Raw genomic sequence first — 19,581 nt, 5'->3', positions numbered from 1 at the left:
ACAGAAAAGCCTGGGGTCAACAGTCATTAGGTAAGAAGGTTACTTCACTTCCTGGTGGGGGATTGAGGGGGGGATAGAGAAGGGGGACAGATAGGTGATTGAAGCATATTATAAAGTTATAGAATTTTGTAATGTGTTTCAATAACTGGGGAAAAAGCTTTTTGCTGGCGTACCCCTTTAAGTTAGCTCTATTACCATTTGGTCAACTTAGCTCCACTTTACAGTGAAGCCCTGTCTGAAATAGCAGAGTGCAGTCTCACCCTCACAGCAAACACTGTGCCTTAGAGGGATTCTATGATGAGGAATCCTTGTTTTAATGTGTTAATAACTCAACATATATTGGTAAATAAGCCTAATTTACAACCTTCCTGTGGTCTTTCATGCTTTCCTTTTTCTTCTAATTTAAATGTTTATTATAATTTATTTTTAAAGCGCCCTTGATTCTAGAGCTCTAGTACTACAACAACATTTTGACTCTAACCCCACCTACTTCTCCCACATAGTGAAAGGGATAAAGTAATTTCTTAAATCCCACCTACAGCTAAGTTCACACAACATATTTTTTCAATTAATAACAGCCGTTTTTGCAGATTGCAACACCAGCAGTTATAAATTGAATAAATACATTGCATTTTACAGGAATCCCGGCTGGAGTGTATACCCTGCAGAACCAGCTGGGATGAACTTCACTGACATCGGCCACTCTGTGATACGGCTGTGTCACAGAGCGGCCAGTGTCATACATAGTGTGAACCCGGCCTTAAGCAGGAACAGGAGGTCTATTAGAGGTAGTACACTAGATAGGAAGGGAAGCAATGGAGTGAACACAGTAGATAGCTTGCGTTATAAGCAGAAGGAAAATACGAACAATTACAAAAAGGTAGTAAAACTATTGTATTTACCAGTAAGTTCATTGATTAGTTGAAAATAGATTTTGTTTGAAAACCCCTTTAAAGTCCATATACAGATTAGTCAAACCCAAGCTATCTGACAGCAGCTTACCCTCCTGCCCCCATTAAGTAGACATGAACGTCTGCCTATGCCAAACATTCATGCTATGTGTAGATTGGAAGGTCCTGCTAGAAATAGTTACCTGGTCCATAATGGTCACAACCATAAGTTTTGTGCTCCACTGTATGTGCACTTTATTTATTTCTCATTAAGGCGTACCTATCATTTCACTATCCTCTTCTGAAGTGAGCTGGAGAAGAGGGCAAAACTCCATCGCTTCAGAAGAGAACAGCATAAACGCCGGCCTTTTGATCATGTATCCTGCCACACTGGGGAAATTATACAAGTACACTTAAAAGCGATACTGTCATTTAAAATAATTTTTGACATTTTATCAGATATGTCAAACGTTATTGATTGCAGTGGGTCTCACTGACAAGACCTGCTACAATGCAGAGATACAGCAGGGGAGACAGCCACCCAAAGTTTCAACTCTTTTGCTTCATAGACTGTAATAAAGCAAAAGAGTAAGATTTGATTGAGAGCCAGGGAGAGACACAATATCTTGCTATCCCCTGGCTGTATCTAAGCATTGCAATGGGTCTCAGCAGTGAGACCCACTCTATTTAAAAATGCATGTGCATGTTGCATTTCAACAGGCCAAACCATTCTCTAAAAGACAAGATTACCCCTTACGTTAACTTATGTCACTTTTTTATTAAAATTATACACTTAGCATATGCAAGTTGTTTTTTCTGTCTAAGCGTGCTTTCACGCGTACCATAAGATTTCACACTGCAATACTTGGTAGAATTACAGTCTATGGCTTTCACTACATTTTCTGAGCGGAATGAAAATTCGATGCGAGAATGCCTGGCCATGAGCTACGTTCACACTACGTAAGTTTCCGGCCATATCGCGTTCCGTGAATAAACGGCCGGAGATTTACGTAGATTGCGTACAATGGAAAGTATACGATCTACGGCTGCACTTTGATTTGCCGATCCAAAAGGTTCTGTGGGGTGTCCGGGGCTAGCCGAAGATATCCAAGTAAAAGACCGCTGTCAGATCGCTACGTACGGCGCTCTGGAAGCGTAAGTAGACTACGGGCGTAAGTTTGCGGACCGTACGTAACTTGCGTAAATCCCTGGCCGGAGTTTCACCCTGGTGGGACATATACGTAGTGTGAACATAGCCATAGACTGTAATTAAACCGAGTATCGCAGCAGATTTCACTGCAGAGCTTGCAGTGTGAAACCTGATGTGAATGCAGTAGTGTGAATGCCCCCCTAATGTGAATCTGTCAGCTGCAGTTCTGAACTGCCGGCAGTGATAGATAGCTGTTAGGTCAAGGAGACACATGGCACCTTTCATATATCCAGTTGGGCTTTCATGAAATAGAAAAAAGCTTTTATTCTCTGGTGCAAAGTGTCAAAGAGGCTTTTCCAAGCTCCTGAACTGCTGCTGGCTGGAACGCCTCCTAACTCCGCCTGCCATACCTGACCCTGCTTTATTAGCAGTCAGCTGAAGGCCGAGCCCTGGTTCCAAATGTCTCACATCTGTGTTATGCATAAAAATTATGAACAGGTGCAAGATTGGGAAAATGGACTGGAAACTAAAGCTGCGTTTACACAGAGAGATTTATCTGACAGATTTTTGAAGCCAAAGCGAGGAATGGATTTAAAAAGAGGAGAAATCTCAGCCTTTGCTTTATGACCTGTTCCCTATTTATAAACTGTTTCTGACTTTGTCTCTAATAATGTCAGATAAATATCTCTGTGTAAACGCACCATAACTGTCAAACAAACAGTGACAGGGATGGGAGGGGGCGTGAGGAGGCTTTACAGCACTTCAGGGGCTTGGGAAAGCCTCTTTGACTCTTTGCCCTAGAGAATAAGGGTAGCTTCACACGTACAGAATCCGCAGCAGATTTAACGCTGCGAGTTTGCAGCGAAATTCGCTGTGGATCCTGGTAGTGTGAAGGTCTATGGGGTTACATATCCGCAGCGGAACTTTCATGCCCCTTTAACCCCCCGCAGCCCCCGGCCTGGAGCATACATTACCTGCTCGGCGCCGTGGCTGTGTGTGAGGCTCCTGGTTTCCCTTGCTCCCCATCAGCCAATTAGTGCATGGCGCCGCGGCTGTGTGTGTGGCTCTTGGCTCCCCTCACTCCCCGCGAGGGGAGCCTGGAGCCACACACACAGCCGTGGTGCTGAACAGGTGATGTATGCTCTGGGCCGCGGGGGCCTAAAGGGGCCGGGTGACATATCCACAGTGGAATGAAAATTCTGCTGCGGATATGTAACCCCATAGACCTTCACACTACCAGGATCTGCAGCGGATTTCTCTGCAAACTCGCAGCCTGAAATCCGCTGCGGATCTGTTACATATGAAGCTACCCTGAATGTATTTTTATACATTATAGAGGCATAGAGGGATGTGTCTAAGATACCATGTGTCTCCTTGCCCTATCAGCTACCTAACAGTATCAGCAGTTTGATTCCTTTTAATATGTTACCTGTCCCCAACCAGGAAAATACTATTCAGAAGACATGGAATGAGTAGCCTATGTACATAAGCTACAACTGACTCCAAGCTCAATACCAATCAATGTGAATTTCTTTTGTGATTGGTTCTAAATGGTTAAAGCATATTCATGTTCCAAATGAAAGAAAGAAATCAATAAATCTTAGATTGTTAAAATTTAAGTGACTTGCTTTTTGACTTGAGTGGATTCGTACTGTGGGTTTTCAATTAAAAACACAATCATTGCATTTATAAAACACACAATTCATTAAGTGCTCTGCAGGGAAAGAATTGGAACGATTTTACAGCCTGCAGAGTATGAGTGGCTTCCCTTTTGGATTCCTCTCGATGATGTCAGCAGAGCATCTCCATGACCTTCACACAACTCAGACATCCTTTTTCTCTTTAGTTCTCCATCAATGTCCATTAAATCCTTGCACTACATAGTCACTTGAAAAGATACAACAAGAAACTGTGAACAGTATTGGCAAAAGGTATGTGTTTATGTAGGTAGGAACAGGCATTCATGTGATATTGTGTTCCCTATAAATTGTAGTTAAGCTTAAATTTCACAAATTACTTTCTATGACTAAATGTTCTACTGAGGTCAATGAATATGTTTAGCATATCTGTAGGTCACAAAATATTTGACCACTATACCACAGATATCATGTATCTGCTAGATAGGTGAGATGGTGAGATGTTCCCGATTTCCCAGTCAGTTTAGAACGTCTAATTATAACATACAGAAAAAAATGTGGTCAACTACATCTTAGTGTTTGTTATAAAAGAAAAATATGGATCAATTTACATCTCCCCCCCCCAATAATGTAAGTCAATGGAAAACGTATGCTGCAGGGTGGTATAAAACTCCATCAGTCTTTACTATTCGTTAATTTCCTTCAAATGGTATGGTAAACAGCAAGAATGCAGTGTGGCCCTAGCCTTAGGGGGCTGTATTCCCCGTGTAACTGCCCCTGTTACCCCTGTTGAATGGATAATCAGGTTAAAATTAATAATAATGTTAGAGTGTATCTTCCATTTTCCTTTTTTTTTTTTGGCAAGTGGTTTTGGCTGTAGGGTCCTCCCAGTAGTAATCTCTAGATACTGAAGCCAAAACAGATGCCTCTCACATTGATGCCTGTGTCTTTGACACTGGGAACCAGTTGGTTTGTTGGTTTCCCCCATCCTCCTTCAATCTGAATGAAATAATGGGTCTCTAGCTGGAATCTAATTACTTCAAGAATGTTTGCTAATCCCTGGCAAAGCTTAGAGTCAAATGGTAAAATAGCTGAGAAGCTAACTTTTAATTTTATTGTTGAAGTTAAGACATTTTAATTACAAGTCTCGATAGTTCAATTTCACAGAACCTTGCGGGCATCAGCATTGTTTTATTTCATAAGGAATGGGAAAACAATTGTCCTATTGCAGAGCTGTTATTTATACAGATCATGGTGTATGTGACAAAAGATAAGGCATTCTAGGTGTGTGGGCTACAGTATAATGGCTCCTTGTGTTAGATGCAGTTATTCTCCTCTCTCCTACTTTCCTTAAAGCTTGTATCCTATGTGGAATATTGCTTTAATATCTTACCATTCGGGAGAGAAAACACCACTTATTTCCACATTGAGAAATTAAAAAGTATATTTTTCTTTACTTATTTTGTGTTAATTATGATGTTTATTCTACGTTTCCACATGTATTGTGATTATGAGGCTGGACAATGCTTTAGTATATATAACTGAATAACAGTGTTGTACTCTAGCGTATAGGTCCCAACCATCCCGGATCCGACGGGACAGTTCCGAATTTGGAGTGCTGTCCCGTCGTCCTGGGAACAGCACCCACAATGACCCGCAATACCCCCCTTCACTGCTGCCCTGTGTTAATTAACGTCTTATGCCACAATGCTGTTGTTAACCCCTTAATGACCAGGGGCGCCCCTACATTTACGCCCCTGCAGGCTGGGCCTTAACACAAAGGGGCGTAAATGTACGCCCTGCTGGGGGGTCCACGCTATTAAGCAAGCTCAGGAGCTGAGTTCACTTTCTAGCAGGTGGGGAACGGCTGCAGTCAGCAGCCTGGTCCCCACCGTTAATGACGGGCCGCCCGCCGTTAACCCTTTGAACATCGCAATTGCGCTGTTGCGGGTGTGGTTGGGGCGTGTCTATGTCCCTCTTTGCCAAATAAAGGTCAAACAGCCAAATAAAGGCATGTGGTTGTGGCCATGTTATGACCATGTACGAAAGCTCTGAAGACATGACAGCTCAGGTATGCAAGGGTATTTTTGAGATTTAACAATTTTGTTAATGGCAATAAAAGAATATGTAAAGATTAAGTAAATTTATGTAACACGCATACATGCGGTAAAATATATGAAACATAGACATATGCAGACATTTGTGCTAAGAGGTCTAGCGCGTTGTCCTCGCATGTACAGTGCTTGTATTAGACAGAATACTTCTCAGTACAAAGTGCATTGATAAGGCAAAAATCCTGTCACAATGAAAATTTGCCTCCACATTTATGCAAATCTGAAAAATCTGCAACAGACGTATTCCCTATAGAGAGTGATAGTGAGACATCTGCGTTTACAACAGAGATAAAAGTGCTTAGTTGCTATGATATGATCCCTTTTAATATTGTTTCTTGAGCATTAGTATCTGAGACATCTCTAACACCTGTAACCGTGTCATTGATAGAGATTTCTCGCTAACATTTATGGTGAGTAAGATTACTCTTTGCATTTTATATAAAAATTGGAAGAAGTACAGTGTACAAAATGTGCCCATGGAGCTGTCTAATGCAAGGACCTGAATTAAGAATTGGGCTTGCCCAGCTTCTAAAAAAATATAATATGTGTTACCTTTTAAAAAATCTTGTCGATTGATATTTGTTTGTTAACCTACTATATCTGACTGTGATATGAAGCTATCAAATAACTATCCCACATCATCTGTCTTAGGACGCGTTCAAACAACGTACAACACCGGCCATTCTGTGACCCGACTGTGTCACAAAACGGCCGTTGTCAGTGAAGTTTATCCTGGCCGGTACTGTGTACCAGCCGAATAAACTTAATTTCTATTGAACTGGGACACGGACGCATCCGTGTGCGCCTGCATTCCAATTCACTATTGCATGTATTCCGTTGTGTGCACTGTCAGGGTTGTGCGGCACCCTGACAGTGCAACCGCAAAAAACTGAAATGTCAGTTTTCGTTGCGGCCAATTGCAGTCCTGGCAGGAGTGTATACTATGGGGGGACATTTATTAAGTCCGACGTTTTTTACGCCGCACTTATAAATGTCCCCGCATCTCCGGCGCTATGGAGATTTATGTAGAGGCGGACTGCCTCTACATAAATCCCGTGCGCGTCGGTGCGCACAGCCGAAAACCTACGCCAGCTGAAAGGTGGAGTAGGTTTTCGGCGTATCTTTTAGTTTAAAAAATTATAAATCGCGCGGACTCTGAGTCCACCCCCCACCCCCCGTTCCGACCCCCCTGTCCGACAGTCTTTCCCTTCTCCAAGTCTTTTACCTGGAGATGGAACTCAACCTTAGGGTAGCTTCACCCGTACCGTATCACAGCTGATTTGATGGTGAGGATCCGTAGCAGATTTGGTCTAAATAACTAAACACAGCATCAAATCCATACCATGAAATCTACTGCGGATCCTGTACATGTGAACGCACCCTTAAGGGGAATTAGAATGCACTGACAATCATCTTACACTGCAGGAATTCATTATTTAGTTATTAAATATTTGGTCAAAAAGAATAAAAAAAAAAAAGGTGGATTCAGATCTTTTCCATAGATGCAGACACTGATTTAATTGCAGTAAAACGTATGAGAAAGTTGCAGCCTGACTTGTTCCTTTGACATTTTAGTTAATCTCATAGTAAAGTCAGTTTAGACCTTTGGCCAGATTTCAGACACCCCTCTCCAGGTGTCACTTACTTGTTCCCTGCTGACTAGGAGGTTATGTAGGTTATCTTCTGGTTCCTAGTTAACCTATGATCGCTGCACTAGTGTCGGGTCTAGCAGGTGTGTCTAGGTGTTTGCTATACATGTGGGAAGAAAATGTATTTATTTAAATTTTTTAGAGATTTAACCACAGAAGGGGGAGGTAGAGATGGTTGCAAAGCTCACCATTAATTCATGTCCCTATTTGCTAATTTTAGTGTGCATTGGCAACTATTTGGCTGTGTTCACACATGGCATTTATTTTGCATTCATGTGGTAATAATTTACTAGTCTTTTACTTTCAAGGCTGGGTTCACACTACGTATATTTCAGTCAGTATTGTGGTCCTAATATTGCAACCAAAACCAGGAGTGGAATAAAAACACAGAAAGGATCTGTTCACGCAATGTTGAAATTGAGTGGATGGCCGCCATTTAATGCCAAATATTTGCTGTTATTTTAAAACAACGGTTGTTATATTGAAATAATGGCCGTTATTTACTGTTATATGGCGGCCATCCACTCAATTTCAACATTGTGTGAACAGAGCCTTTCTGTGTTTTTAATCCACTCCTGGTTTTGGTTGCAATATGAGGACCACAATACTGACTGGAATATACGTAGTGTGAACCCAGCCTTAATGTGTAAGACAATGAAAATGAACAATTAAACAGAGAAACATGAAAAACTATACAAATAAAACAAAAAGTCATCAGAGTAGGAGTATGTTCACACCTGTCACATTAAAGGGATACTCCAGTGAAATGTTTCTCTCTTCAAATAGTGTCAGAACTTTATATAGAGGTACTTCTTTTTAAAAATCTTAAGCCTTCCTGTACTAATCAGCTGCTGTATGTCCTGCAGGATGTGGTGTATTCTCTCCAGTCTGATATAGTGCTCTCTGCCGCCACCTCTGTCCATGTCAGAAAGTATTCAGAGCAGTAGCAAATCCCCTAGAAATCCTCCACTGCCCTGACTGGTGGTACTGAATGGCTGTTTGGCCTTAAAGTGATAACAAAGTGCTTAGACAAACTATAAATACCTATAAATAAAACCATGACTCACTTTCTTTGGATGCGTAGGGATAGGACACAGCTTTTTTATTTATAAAAGTATAATTTGAGTGAGTGAGCTAGCCAATCCCCTGCTCCTGCCTATGTGACCGGCTCACATAGCCTGCTCAACTCCTCTTAAAGCGTAACTGTTATTTCAGGGTAATTTTTTTGAAAACATTAAATATCAACAGTACAAGCAATTTTAAGAAACTTTGTAATAGGTTTGATAAACCAAAAGAGTTTCCTTCTGGACTGAAAAAGCAATCTCCCAGCCTCCCCCCTCACTTCAGAAGCAGCAGGATTTCTGTCTCCATTATGTGGCTATGGAGAAGGGAGGGGCTGTTAGGAGTGACTGAGCACTGAGCAGTCTTGCACAGCACAAAACCCTGCAATCTTCTCTCAGTAAGTTCATAGATAAGCACTGACCTCTCTGACCCCAGAATCCAGCGTTTTAGGTGCCCAGAGAGTCTACAAACAGCTGACCTTCATGTCACCTCTTCCTGCTCCCTCATCTCCCTCGGCCCCTCCCCCCTCCATAAAGATAGAATGGAGAGAGCAGAACCCGTCTTCACTGGCTTCTCTGTAATGAAGATGTGTTTGCCTGATAATGCACAGATAAGAAGTCAGGGGGGGGGGGGGAAGGCTGGGAGATTGCTTCTTGAGTACAGAAGGAGGCTTGTTTGGCTGATAAAACCTATTACAGAGTTTCTTAAAATCGCTTATACTACTGATTTCTGCAATAAACAAAAAAAAAATATTACAGTTATGCTTTAAGGGTACAAACACACCATATACGCAGCATATACGCAGCAAATACGCAGCAGATCTGCAACAGATTTGATGGTGCAGATTTTATGCTGTGTTCAGTTATTTAGATCTAATCTGCTGCGTCACTGCTGCGTATCTGCTGCATATTTGCTGCGTATTTGCTGCGTATCGCAGCAGTAAATACACTGCATATACGGTGTGTGTGTTTGTACCCTAAGGGTGCGTTCACACCTACAGGATCCACAGCAGATATGCAGCAGATTTGATGGTGCAGATTTGATGCTGTGTTCAGTTATTTAAATGAAATCTGCTGCAGCCAACCAGTCAGGATCGCTTGCAGCTTAGGCACCTGCAGCACTGACAGGACAATTTCTGTGACAGACACAGCTGGCAGCAGAGAGCACTCTGTACGACTGGAAATACACCACTTCCTATAGGACATACAGCAGCTGATAAGTACTGGAAGACTTGAGAAGTAAATTGCAAATTTATATAACTTTGTGATACCAGTTGATTTGGAAAGAATCATTTCTCGATGGAATACCCCTATAAAGTTTGGAGTCAGTGAAAGTCTTCCCAGAAATCAGCATTTTCTGGCAGTTTGCAGCTTTTTCTTCCATACTATTCTAAAAAAAAATCCATACGTAAATAGGTGTTGTGTTTTTGGTGCCTTTTTTGAGTTTTTTGTTTGTTTGTTTGTTTTACATTCTTTTGATTCATGCCGCAAAATCTGCATTAAAAATGCACAAAGAACCGAAATTTTTTTACAGGAGGCCCTGGAGGTACAATATGTATATAATATCTTTTTAGATTTTGTAAATTTTACGTTGTGGCACAAGTGAACAACAAATAGACTTCTATTATAAAACGTGATTAGTAGTTGATTTCCTCCCCTCTTGCAAGACTAGAGGCTCGAGGAAAGAAAAAAAGAATTCCCCAGTGCACTTGACAAAGAATTATAGTATTTTCTGTTACTCCGTATTTAAATCCATGGCATTCTTTGCATTGTAAGCTGACAATGAAACATACGTCTTGGAAGGAAACTTTGCAAGCCTCAGTATTAAGAAGCCTGAACAGAAGTGAAATGTGGATGTCTCTTTCAAGTGAGCGCATGTGTGTAGTTGTGTTTGATAAAATAATTGATTAGGTCAAACAATTAAACCAATTTGTCTAGCATGCAAATTATAGATGTCAGCAGGATCCCCGCTGCGAGTTTAAGTGTATTAAATAATCTTCAGAATGTTTAACAAAGACGCACACAAAACCTACAAGAACACGTGTTTGTTCTAAACACAGTTTGCTTCTCTAAGGTTTTGCTTGTCAACTTGAAAAAAATGCTAATCTTGTCTCATTGAGCAGCTGGGTTTTTGCAGAACTCTTTCTCCTCTTCTTCTAGGGGTTAATTAGCCTTCTTTTAAACTGTGGCCTATTTAGCTGTAGATCTTGCATGATTCAGCCAGGGCTGGCGGTACAAAAGCGGAACCATTAACAGGCGGGTGTGTCCAACTGCTTAATTAGCCAGAATAAAAAGGTCTTTTGTCATACCAGCATCTGTTGTTCGTGACACACCTGACAGTCACATTAGGCAAGGATGACTAGATTGAAATTTTGCACATATTTCCAACAATAAACGTGCCATTCATTTACATACCAGGGGCATCGGAGACAGTCTGCAAATGTATCATCTTATCACACTGGATTAGTGTATCTGCAAAAAAAAAAGATTGCACGGGCTAATGGAGTACAACATAAGTACTCGGAAAAGTTGTAGCCGTGCCAGGGTTGTGAACACTACATGACCATTGTTAAGTAGAACTTCAGTTTCAGATTGGCAGCCCCGAAATCTGGGAATTTGACCACAATAGGTTTTGAGTATGCTCAAGCATGCCCATTAGGTCTGAAAGATTTGCTTTAGAAAGCTGGCGAATGGTTTGTACTCCCCAAACATGCTTTAGCATCCTAATAGATCCTGGGTGATGGCTGTCCGCAGAACAGATCATTTATAAAAAAATCTTCAGGAGAATATTTAACTAAACCGGACGACAGCTTTCCTGAAAACGCTGACCAAGAGCTGGTTAGTTATGTTGCCGTTCTCTCGGATGTGTTCCCATTCTAAGAAGAGACACAGGTAGCTTAAATGCAAGCAGTTTTCTCATTTTACCTTGTGCAGTTTTCATTACTCTCTGCTTAACTTTTTGTAGGGGGCATCTATTTTATGGTAGACATGGCTTTTCCCACTCTATTTTACCAAACCTACAACCTTCGGTGCCAGTTACTAGTAATATAGACATAAGAGGAAGTTAGATGTCACCAATTGGTAGGCTGCCTCTATGTAACGTCCAGTCTGCTGACAGTGACTATGGGAAGAGTGTGGATCAGATCAGTGTGTTGCTCCTTATTACAAGGTTGGCAATATTAGGGAAATTCTTTGAGGCTTGCAAAGTGAATATTGACAGTTGTGCCAGTATATAAGAGAGGCTTTAGAAGTGGCAACTAGAGTATTTCATGGAGAAGCTATCCTCTCAAAAGTTTGATCAGAAAAAACATGGTATGTCAAGGTTTTACAGCCATAGGCTATGTTCACACAACAGTGTTTTACTTCTCTGTATATAATTTGACTCCTGCGGTTTGGCCGCCTATCAGTGCAATAATGGCTGTTGGTACATTATTCTAGTTCAGGTGGACTGATTGCCCTTTGGATGTGTCTTTAATGGAAAGGTCCATTAAATTTAATAGTAAGGATGGTGAAAAAAGAAGAACTGTGTGTGAACAACTAAAATGACGTTTGAAGATAATTGGCGTGAACATTATTTGACGTCCGCCTCAAACAACATCCCTTCTTTAATACACTGTTGTGCAAATGAGGTCCGTTGTTTAATATACTGAGTTCAAATGAGGTCCGTTGTTTAATATACTGAGTGCAAATGACGTCCGTTATTTCCTAGACTTCAATGCAATTCATTAAATTTAATTAAAATAATTCAATAGCTGGCGCATTTTTCCTGTTTTTACTTAGTGTGAACATAGCCAAAATGTGGCCTTAAAAATGTGGCCATTTTACTGCCATCTGAAGTGGACCTTAGGCAACTGAAAGGCTATCTCATTCACTATATATATATATATATATATATATATATATATATATATATATATCCAGGTTTATATTTATGCTACATTGAGCAGGCTTTTTCATTTATGTAAGAAATTTGCATAAGGAAGGTCCTTGATTTCAGAGTAATGCGTTGGTGGTCATGGGCTGCCTTTATTATCCTACAATGTATGTCAATCAATTCAATATAGATACCACTAATAATATTTCTAAAGGAATTGTGATTGTCTGCATAATTCTCAGTAGAAGGCCTTACCATGTATTATCAGTTTCATACTACAGAATGTCAGGTTTGATTTTTTTTTTAATGGGAGGTTTTGTTTCTTTTAATATGCGTTTTATAGTATGATTTGGACAATTGCCTCCCTTTGTTTTCAGGAATAGATGCATAGAAACTAGAGATAACGGAACCTTGAGCATGCTCGAGTCCATCCGAACCCGAACGTTCGGCATTTGATTAGCGGTGGCTGCTGAAGTTGGATAAAGCCCTAAGGCTATGTGGAAAACATGGATATAGTCATCGGCTGTATCCATGTTTTCCAGACAACCTTGAAGCTTTATCCAAGTTCAGCAGCCCCAGCTAATCAAATCGTTCGGGTTCGGATCGACTCGAACCCGAACCCGGTTCGCTCATCTCTAATAGAAACATGAAATATTATTAGCAGAAAAACACCACCTGGTCCATCAAGTCCATCTAGGTTTATCCCTAAAAATTGAATTACTGTGGATAAACTATATTTGCAAGTTTTCTATTTTACCATTTTGTGAAGTCTCCAGAACTGGACACAGTATTCCAGATGTGGTCTCACTAAAGCTCTCTAGAGCAGGATCACAATCTTCCTCTATCTACCAGTTATACTTCTAGTCAGATAACCCAGCATTCACTACTGCCTGGCTGCACTGGTTATCATTTTGAGGCCTTTAGAAGTCACTACCCCTAAACCTATCATTTCTGAAGTCTTCACTCTTGTCTTTGAATGCAGTTTCTTGTATTCTCTTAATGGTGGGAGTTCTAATGAGTGTGAATGTTGCTATCGCGGAAATTTTGTTAGCAAACCTATGTTTTTATGTTGACATACTTTATTTATTACTTTATATATTACTTGAATTTAAATAAAAGTCTCCATTTATTTGCAGAAACCACCATGCAGACATCCGAAACGGTGTCGGACACGGGTTCGACGGTGACATTACAGACATCTGTGGCAGGTCAAGCAGCAGTGCCCACCCAGGTTGTACAACAGGTACCGGTGCAGCAGCAGGTAAGATGCCTCATTCATTGTCCACATTTTATATATCAGTATTGTTATTGCTAGTACTCTCCTGAATATTACACCTTCCTGACAGTGATGCAAGGTCTGCTTCTCAGGTTTTAAAAGCTTTAAATGTTTGAGCACAAAGATCATTTGTCATCAAATGACATTCAGTGGACATAAAGTACTTACAGGTAAATGTCGGAAAACTTTTCTGAAATACTAGAGTATAAACTCTCTATTATGCTAGAAAATGTGACAGAATGCCACTGTGGTTAAGTATTTGACAGAGGGTTGGATATAACTAATTGTCAGATTGCTCCTAAAGTGCACTTACCTGGCTCTGCTGCCTTCATTGAGTCTCCACTGTGCCTCTGAAAGAGCATGTCAGGATCGAGCTCTCTCATGCTGAGGAGATAAATGTTGTTTTCTGCTGATTAGATAGATAGATCATTATACATATATAAGGGCCCATTATGACTGAGCGATAATTCGCCCAATCGATCGTTTATCGATTTTGAAGCAACAATTAGATTTTTATAATGATCAGCATTTAGACAAAGAGATAAATTGTTTGATAAAATCGTTTTTGCAATCGTTTTAAGATCGCTTAAGCCCATCTCACACCTAGGTTGAATGTGTGAAAGACTGTTCAGACTAAGCGATCTGCCAGTTTTTAGCGAACAACCAACAACGATTTGATAACATGAACATGTTGAAAGACCACAATGAACGATTTCTCGCTCGTCGCTTGATCGTTTTCTGTGTTTACATGAGCCGATTGTCGCTCAAATGCGATCGTTATTGCGAAAATTCGAATGATAATCCATCTGTATAAATGGACCATTACATTACAAGTAATAGTGCTAACAATCAGCCAGCCAATAAGTGGCGCTTGTTTAGAGATTGGCTCTGTAATATGGCCCTATATGTGTGTGCAAAACACCACTGTTTATTCAGCCAAGCTAGTGGACGTTACTAGAAGTACACAGAACTGACAAGCAGGTTATTGGCTTCCTCTACATGAATTGGTCATGTGATTGTTGCGTCGGGATAGACATGATATCATATACAGCTTTACAGAACATGCAAATGTGATATTTAAATAAAATCGGCATATAGGAAATTGCATTTTATTAAAGTTCCCTGTAGATACATCAGATGCAGAGACAGGTACAGCATATATTAATTTTCTCATTTCCACAGTATCTGTATTTTCTAAAATTGCACTGGGAACTTTATCAAGATGCCCACCGCAAATATCTGTGCTTCCTCCTATCTTAGTAAGTGAAATAATAATTGTGAATCTTTATGATAGTAAAGTCCAATATTATGAGTGTATGCGGCGTACAGATTGTACTCTTCAACACTAGTGAGCTGTAATGAAGATACATTGTGAAGATGGGAGGAGGAGGCTCAGAAGACGGGCCTTGGTAAAGGTTGCATTGGTAGGAATAATCTACCTAAAACAAAAAATAATTGCTGTTAGCCATAAATCATTTCCATTCCCAGGAATATAAATTCCTGCATAATGGGGCTTTCCAATCGGATAACCATTTTAATATGCTGAATTATATGCAGGGCCATGTAATGTGAACTGAACAGGGGGACATCATTCATGTGTAGGGAAAGGGATCTTCTTCGCCTATATACACTCATTTAACAAAGAAAGGTTTCGATTAAGGTTGATTCTCCCTGAAATGCGTCAGTGTTTTCTGATTGATCTGCTACAAGGGACTGATTTTGCATATGAATAAAAGATACAAGTTTTAAGAACATTAATCAGTTCTAGATACTCTTTTTCAAGTTGTGTGGATACATATGTCAGCGTGCAGATACTGGGGGAGATTTATCAAATATAGGGGGAGATTTATCAAACATGGTGTAAAGTGAAACTGGTTGCTTTGACGAAATTCCCCCCTTCTAGTCCATTCTGACTAAGCTGTTATGAGGTGTTGGGAGCATTGGTTATATGAGAGCTTAAAGACTCCGGACGGTCCAGAGAGGCAACCTGTAGCAAGGATTGTTCACTGCCATGAACGTGTAGCTCCCACAGTTTCCACCATATTCTAGAGGGTTGTGCTTTTCCTTCCATTGCTCCAAGTTACTGTATTATCTGTGTACTGTGTACTGTGTAACTGTAGGCTTCAAATGTAATAACTAGTATTACACTACTGGAAGTGTTGCCGCCTCAGAAGTATGCATCTTTCCTAAAAAGTATAAAAATAAATATTGAATCGACATAAGTACAGTATATAAACCCTTAACTCAGTACTTAGTACTTACACCTATATAATTGCTTACACCTTCAGCCTCCTTGGTTATGATACCCCAAGGTTTGCACACCTAGATTTGGGTATTTTCTGCCATTTTTTTCTTCTGATCCTTTTAAGCTCTCTCAGGCTGTCTGGGGTCTGTTTGGTAAACAGCCATTTTCAGTTCTCTCCAAGGTTGTTCCTATGGGTCCACACCTGAGCCACTCAAGAACATTCACAGAGTTGTCCCTAAGTCACTCCTGTGAAGTCTTCGCTGTGTGCTTAGGGTCATTGTCTTGTTGAAAGGTGAACCTTCAGCCCAGGTGGGGTCTAGAGCACTCTTGATCGGATTCATATGTCACAACTTTGTACAATTTATATTTCCCTCAACCCTGACCAGTCCTCCCGTTCCAGCTGCAGTCCCCCCACAGCATTATGCTGCCACGACCACCATGTTTCACTGGAATTAGGGAGGTGATGAGCAGTGCCTGTTTTCTTCCAGATGTGATGCATAGAATAGAGGCCAAAAAGTTAATTGTTTGGTTTTGTTAGACCAGAGAATTTTGTTTCTCACAGTCTGAGTGTCCTTTAGGTACTTTTTTATAAACTCCAGAGACTGTAATGTGTCTTTTACTGAGTAAAGACTTATTTCAGGCCACTCTACCATCAAGCCTACATGACCTTCTGAAATTTTCAACCATTTGAAGACTTTTCTGATGCACTGTATGTATACAGCTGTGCAGAAAGGTAGTGTCACTAATCAAAGTATTATCATGAATATTATCAAGTATTTGGACTTATCCTAAGATAATAAGAAAGGAAATAATAAAAGGGCAGACTAGATAGACCCAGTGGTCTTCTTCTGCCGACAATCTTCTATGTTTCTATGTTTCTACCGTATATGTCCTGTCAAATCTCCATATTTATTGGGATAAGTAGACGTCTGTTTCCCAAGAGAAAATAAAAAGGCCCCTTTCCGCACATGATTTGATTAAACCTAATTCCTAAAAATGTAATTGGTTTCCCAAACAATTCATTATTTATCTCAGATCATTTTCCCAACAGGAAGTCTTGTCATATTTGTTGTATAGTTTTACATTATGTGCATAATTACTATTAATTTTGCCGCCTACACTTAAGAAGCCGTGAAAGCATTATTTTTGTTTTTTCCTCCTCTAATGTTTGAAAAGTGCTAGGGCTAGTTCTTCCTCACTGCTGGAGTAATTATGGAGCATAACTTACTAGCGAACAATGATACATTAAAAATGAGTAGAACAATATAATTAGCATGCTGAAATGTGAGAAATCATGTACTGTGCCAGCGCAATCCAGAATGTAAGCCACTGCAGAAATCCAGCAAGACAAAAAGCATGTCAAGCTGAATTAATCCAGAAGTGTAAGCGTCCATCACAAGCATTGGGGATATTTTTAGATCTCCATTTCAAGTCCACTGAATTATGAAGTGACCTTCTCTATGAAATACTTCATGATGAGTGACTAAAACAATGGGATTATCTGTTAAAATCCTTTCTGGAACCAAGTGAACCTTGCACCAATGATTATATTTACAGGCCTATTGAGTAGCATAATGTATATTGACATACAGGCTACACATCCTTGCATATATTATTAGTAATAATAATAATAATAGTAATTAGAGTTATGGTTACCTTGAAGCACACATGCACAATATATGGCCCAGAGGCTGCATGTGGCTCTTGTTGCTATTCTTTGCAGCCCACACCAGCAATGCACTTATGCACTTCGACTGATTATTTTATGGTATTGCTTAAAGAACACTAAACCTAGAAATGAATGAGAAACAGTATAACACAATCCATGGGTTTGCTTGGAGGTTTTTTTTTTTTTTAAACATTCACACTTAGGGTACTCCTGTAACAAAAATAGGAAAATATATGTGTACCTCTTTTGCTCCCCTGCAGCCTCAATTGTCACTGTATTAGTTGTCGCTGTGCTGCACATTCATGAGTCAGTGTCTGCAGAAGGACCTGTCCGCTCAGCTAAACAGCAGCTGAGATGCAACGTCGATGCAGCCGCTGATTGGGTGGTCACATTACTTTTCACGGAATCATGAAGGTCTTAATCACATCTCATGACCATAGCATTCACTACAGATAGTCAACCAGCTAGTAAGACTGTCTTGGAGACAGTAAGCAAGAAAGTAAAAACATTATTAGACACCTGAGTCTATAAAATAACACATTTGTGACTCACACTAGGTCCTCTTTTTGTCAGGAACTTACCTTACCTGGCTCCAGCGGCGTCTCAGTCTAGCTCGGCTCCAGCGGTCGGCTCGGGAGCGCGCCATCGCTCCGCCCGCCGGAGCCGAGTGACGTCACGGAGACCCGACGGCGTCCCTAGCAACCGGGGACGCCGTGGTCTCACGTGACTGTCAGCCGTCCCGGCCGGCACGCAGCTGCTGTGTCTTGCACTCAGGCTGAGTGACAGGTCGCCCGGCCACTCAGCCTGCAGTGCACCAGCTGCAGTTGGACTGGACTCAGGGGGCCGGGCCAATTAGCCTTTGGTCCGGGCTCCTGGTCCAGTATAAAGTTCAAGCAGTGCCAGTAGGTAATCGCTGTCTATAGTTCATCTGATCCCAGCTCCCCCCGTCCTATTCCTGCGCACCCCTTCCTGATTCCTTCTGCCTGATTTACTCGTGTTCTGACCTCCGCCTGACTTTTTGACTATCCTTGGGTTCCTGACTTTGTACTGCGTTGTCCGTGTGGTTTGACCTGGCTTGTTCCGTTACTTCTTATTGTGTTTGTCTGTCTGTACTGTTTAGTGTGTCACGTACGCAGTGTAGGGAACGTCTCCGTGGTTGTCCGCGACCGTCTAGGGTCGACTGAGGCAAGTAGGCAGGTGACAGTGGGCGGGTTCAGTTCAGGGCCCACTGTCTGGTTGTGTTTGTCCCTTCTGACACTTTTAGACTGACATTTTTATATTATTAACTTAGTAAATTTTCCCCTTGAGTTAAAAGCAATTGTTTTAGAACACATTTTAATTGATGGTTTTATTGTTTTCTAATTTTTTTTCTATTGTTTTTCTTGGTGCAAAAACCATATACTTACCCTCCTCACTCCCCCACTACTGCCATTGTCCAGGACCTGATTCCCTTGTACATCGGTTCTTGTGTTTGAGGTTGGCATGTGTATTGCCCACTCAGCCAGTCATAGACTTTTATTGGATCCTGCCTCATAAAGCACGTGGCTACTAAAAATCAGAGGAGGTCTTAGAGCTCCTATATACCTTCAATAACTACCAAATGTTCCTGTGTTCTCTATAGGGAGGCAGCTCTTGCTGTGGCTTATCTCTAACTTAAAGGGGTTATCTACCTAAGAGCTAAAAAAAAAAATGCTAGCTGCTCTTACTCACCAAGCCCCCTGAGTATTTTCATGTCTCCTGTCTTTCTAGCTGCTGCCATTCCTGAGTTACAAGTTTTTCTAAAAGCTGATCTATATCCACGATGGTGCCGGCCAGGAAACTACATTTCCCATCATGCATCTCCCTGATTGGTCTTTTTGCGTACTCGCCCCCTTAGCTTTCTTTCCTGCCCATTGCTGTCATTTCTAATGCACAGTCCCTGAGCCTTGTTTTTGGTACCCGGATTACCCCTTTAACAAATTAAACACATTTTCCATCTTTGGTTGTCCCCTATCAGCATCATCTGCCAGTTGTGGT

General features: G+C 40.9%; 1 protein-coding gene across 9 annotated transcripts in view; it reads left to right on the top strand.

Moving 5' to 3' along the window:
* Nucleotides 1-19,581, top strand: part of RFX3 (regulatory factor X3) — a 184,289-nt gene that overhangs the window by 97,080 nt on the left and 67,628 nt on the right. For all 9 annotated transcript variants that reach the window (XM_069961908.1, XM_069961907.1, XM_069961910.1 and 6 more), the window contains one exon: nt 13,512-13,636. In XM_069961908.1, the coding sequence (XP_069818009.1) occupies nt 13,512-13,636 (125 nt within the window). The remainder of the gene's footprint in view (nt 1-13,511; nt 13,637-19,581) is intronic.

This window comes from Dendropsophus ebraccatus, chromosome 3, assembly GCF_027789765.1.
Source record: "Dendropsophus ebraccatus isolate aDenEbr1 chromosome 3, aDenEbr1.pat, whole genome shotgun sequence".
In the NCBI taxonomy this organism is placed as follows: domain Eukaryota; kingdom Metazoa; phylum Chordata; class Amphibia; order Anura; family Hylidae; genus Dendropsophus; species Dendropsophus ebraccatus.
This window is presented reverse-complemented; position numbering and strand designations above follow the sequence as displayed.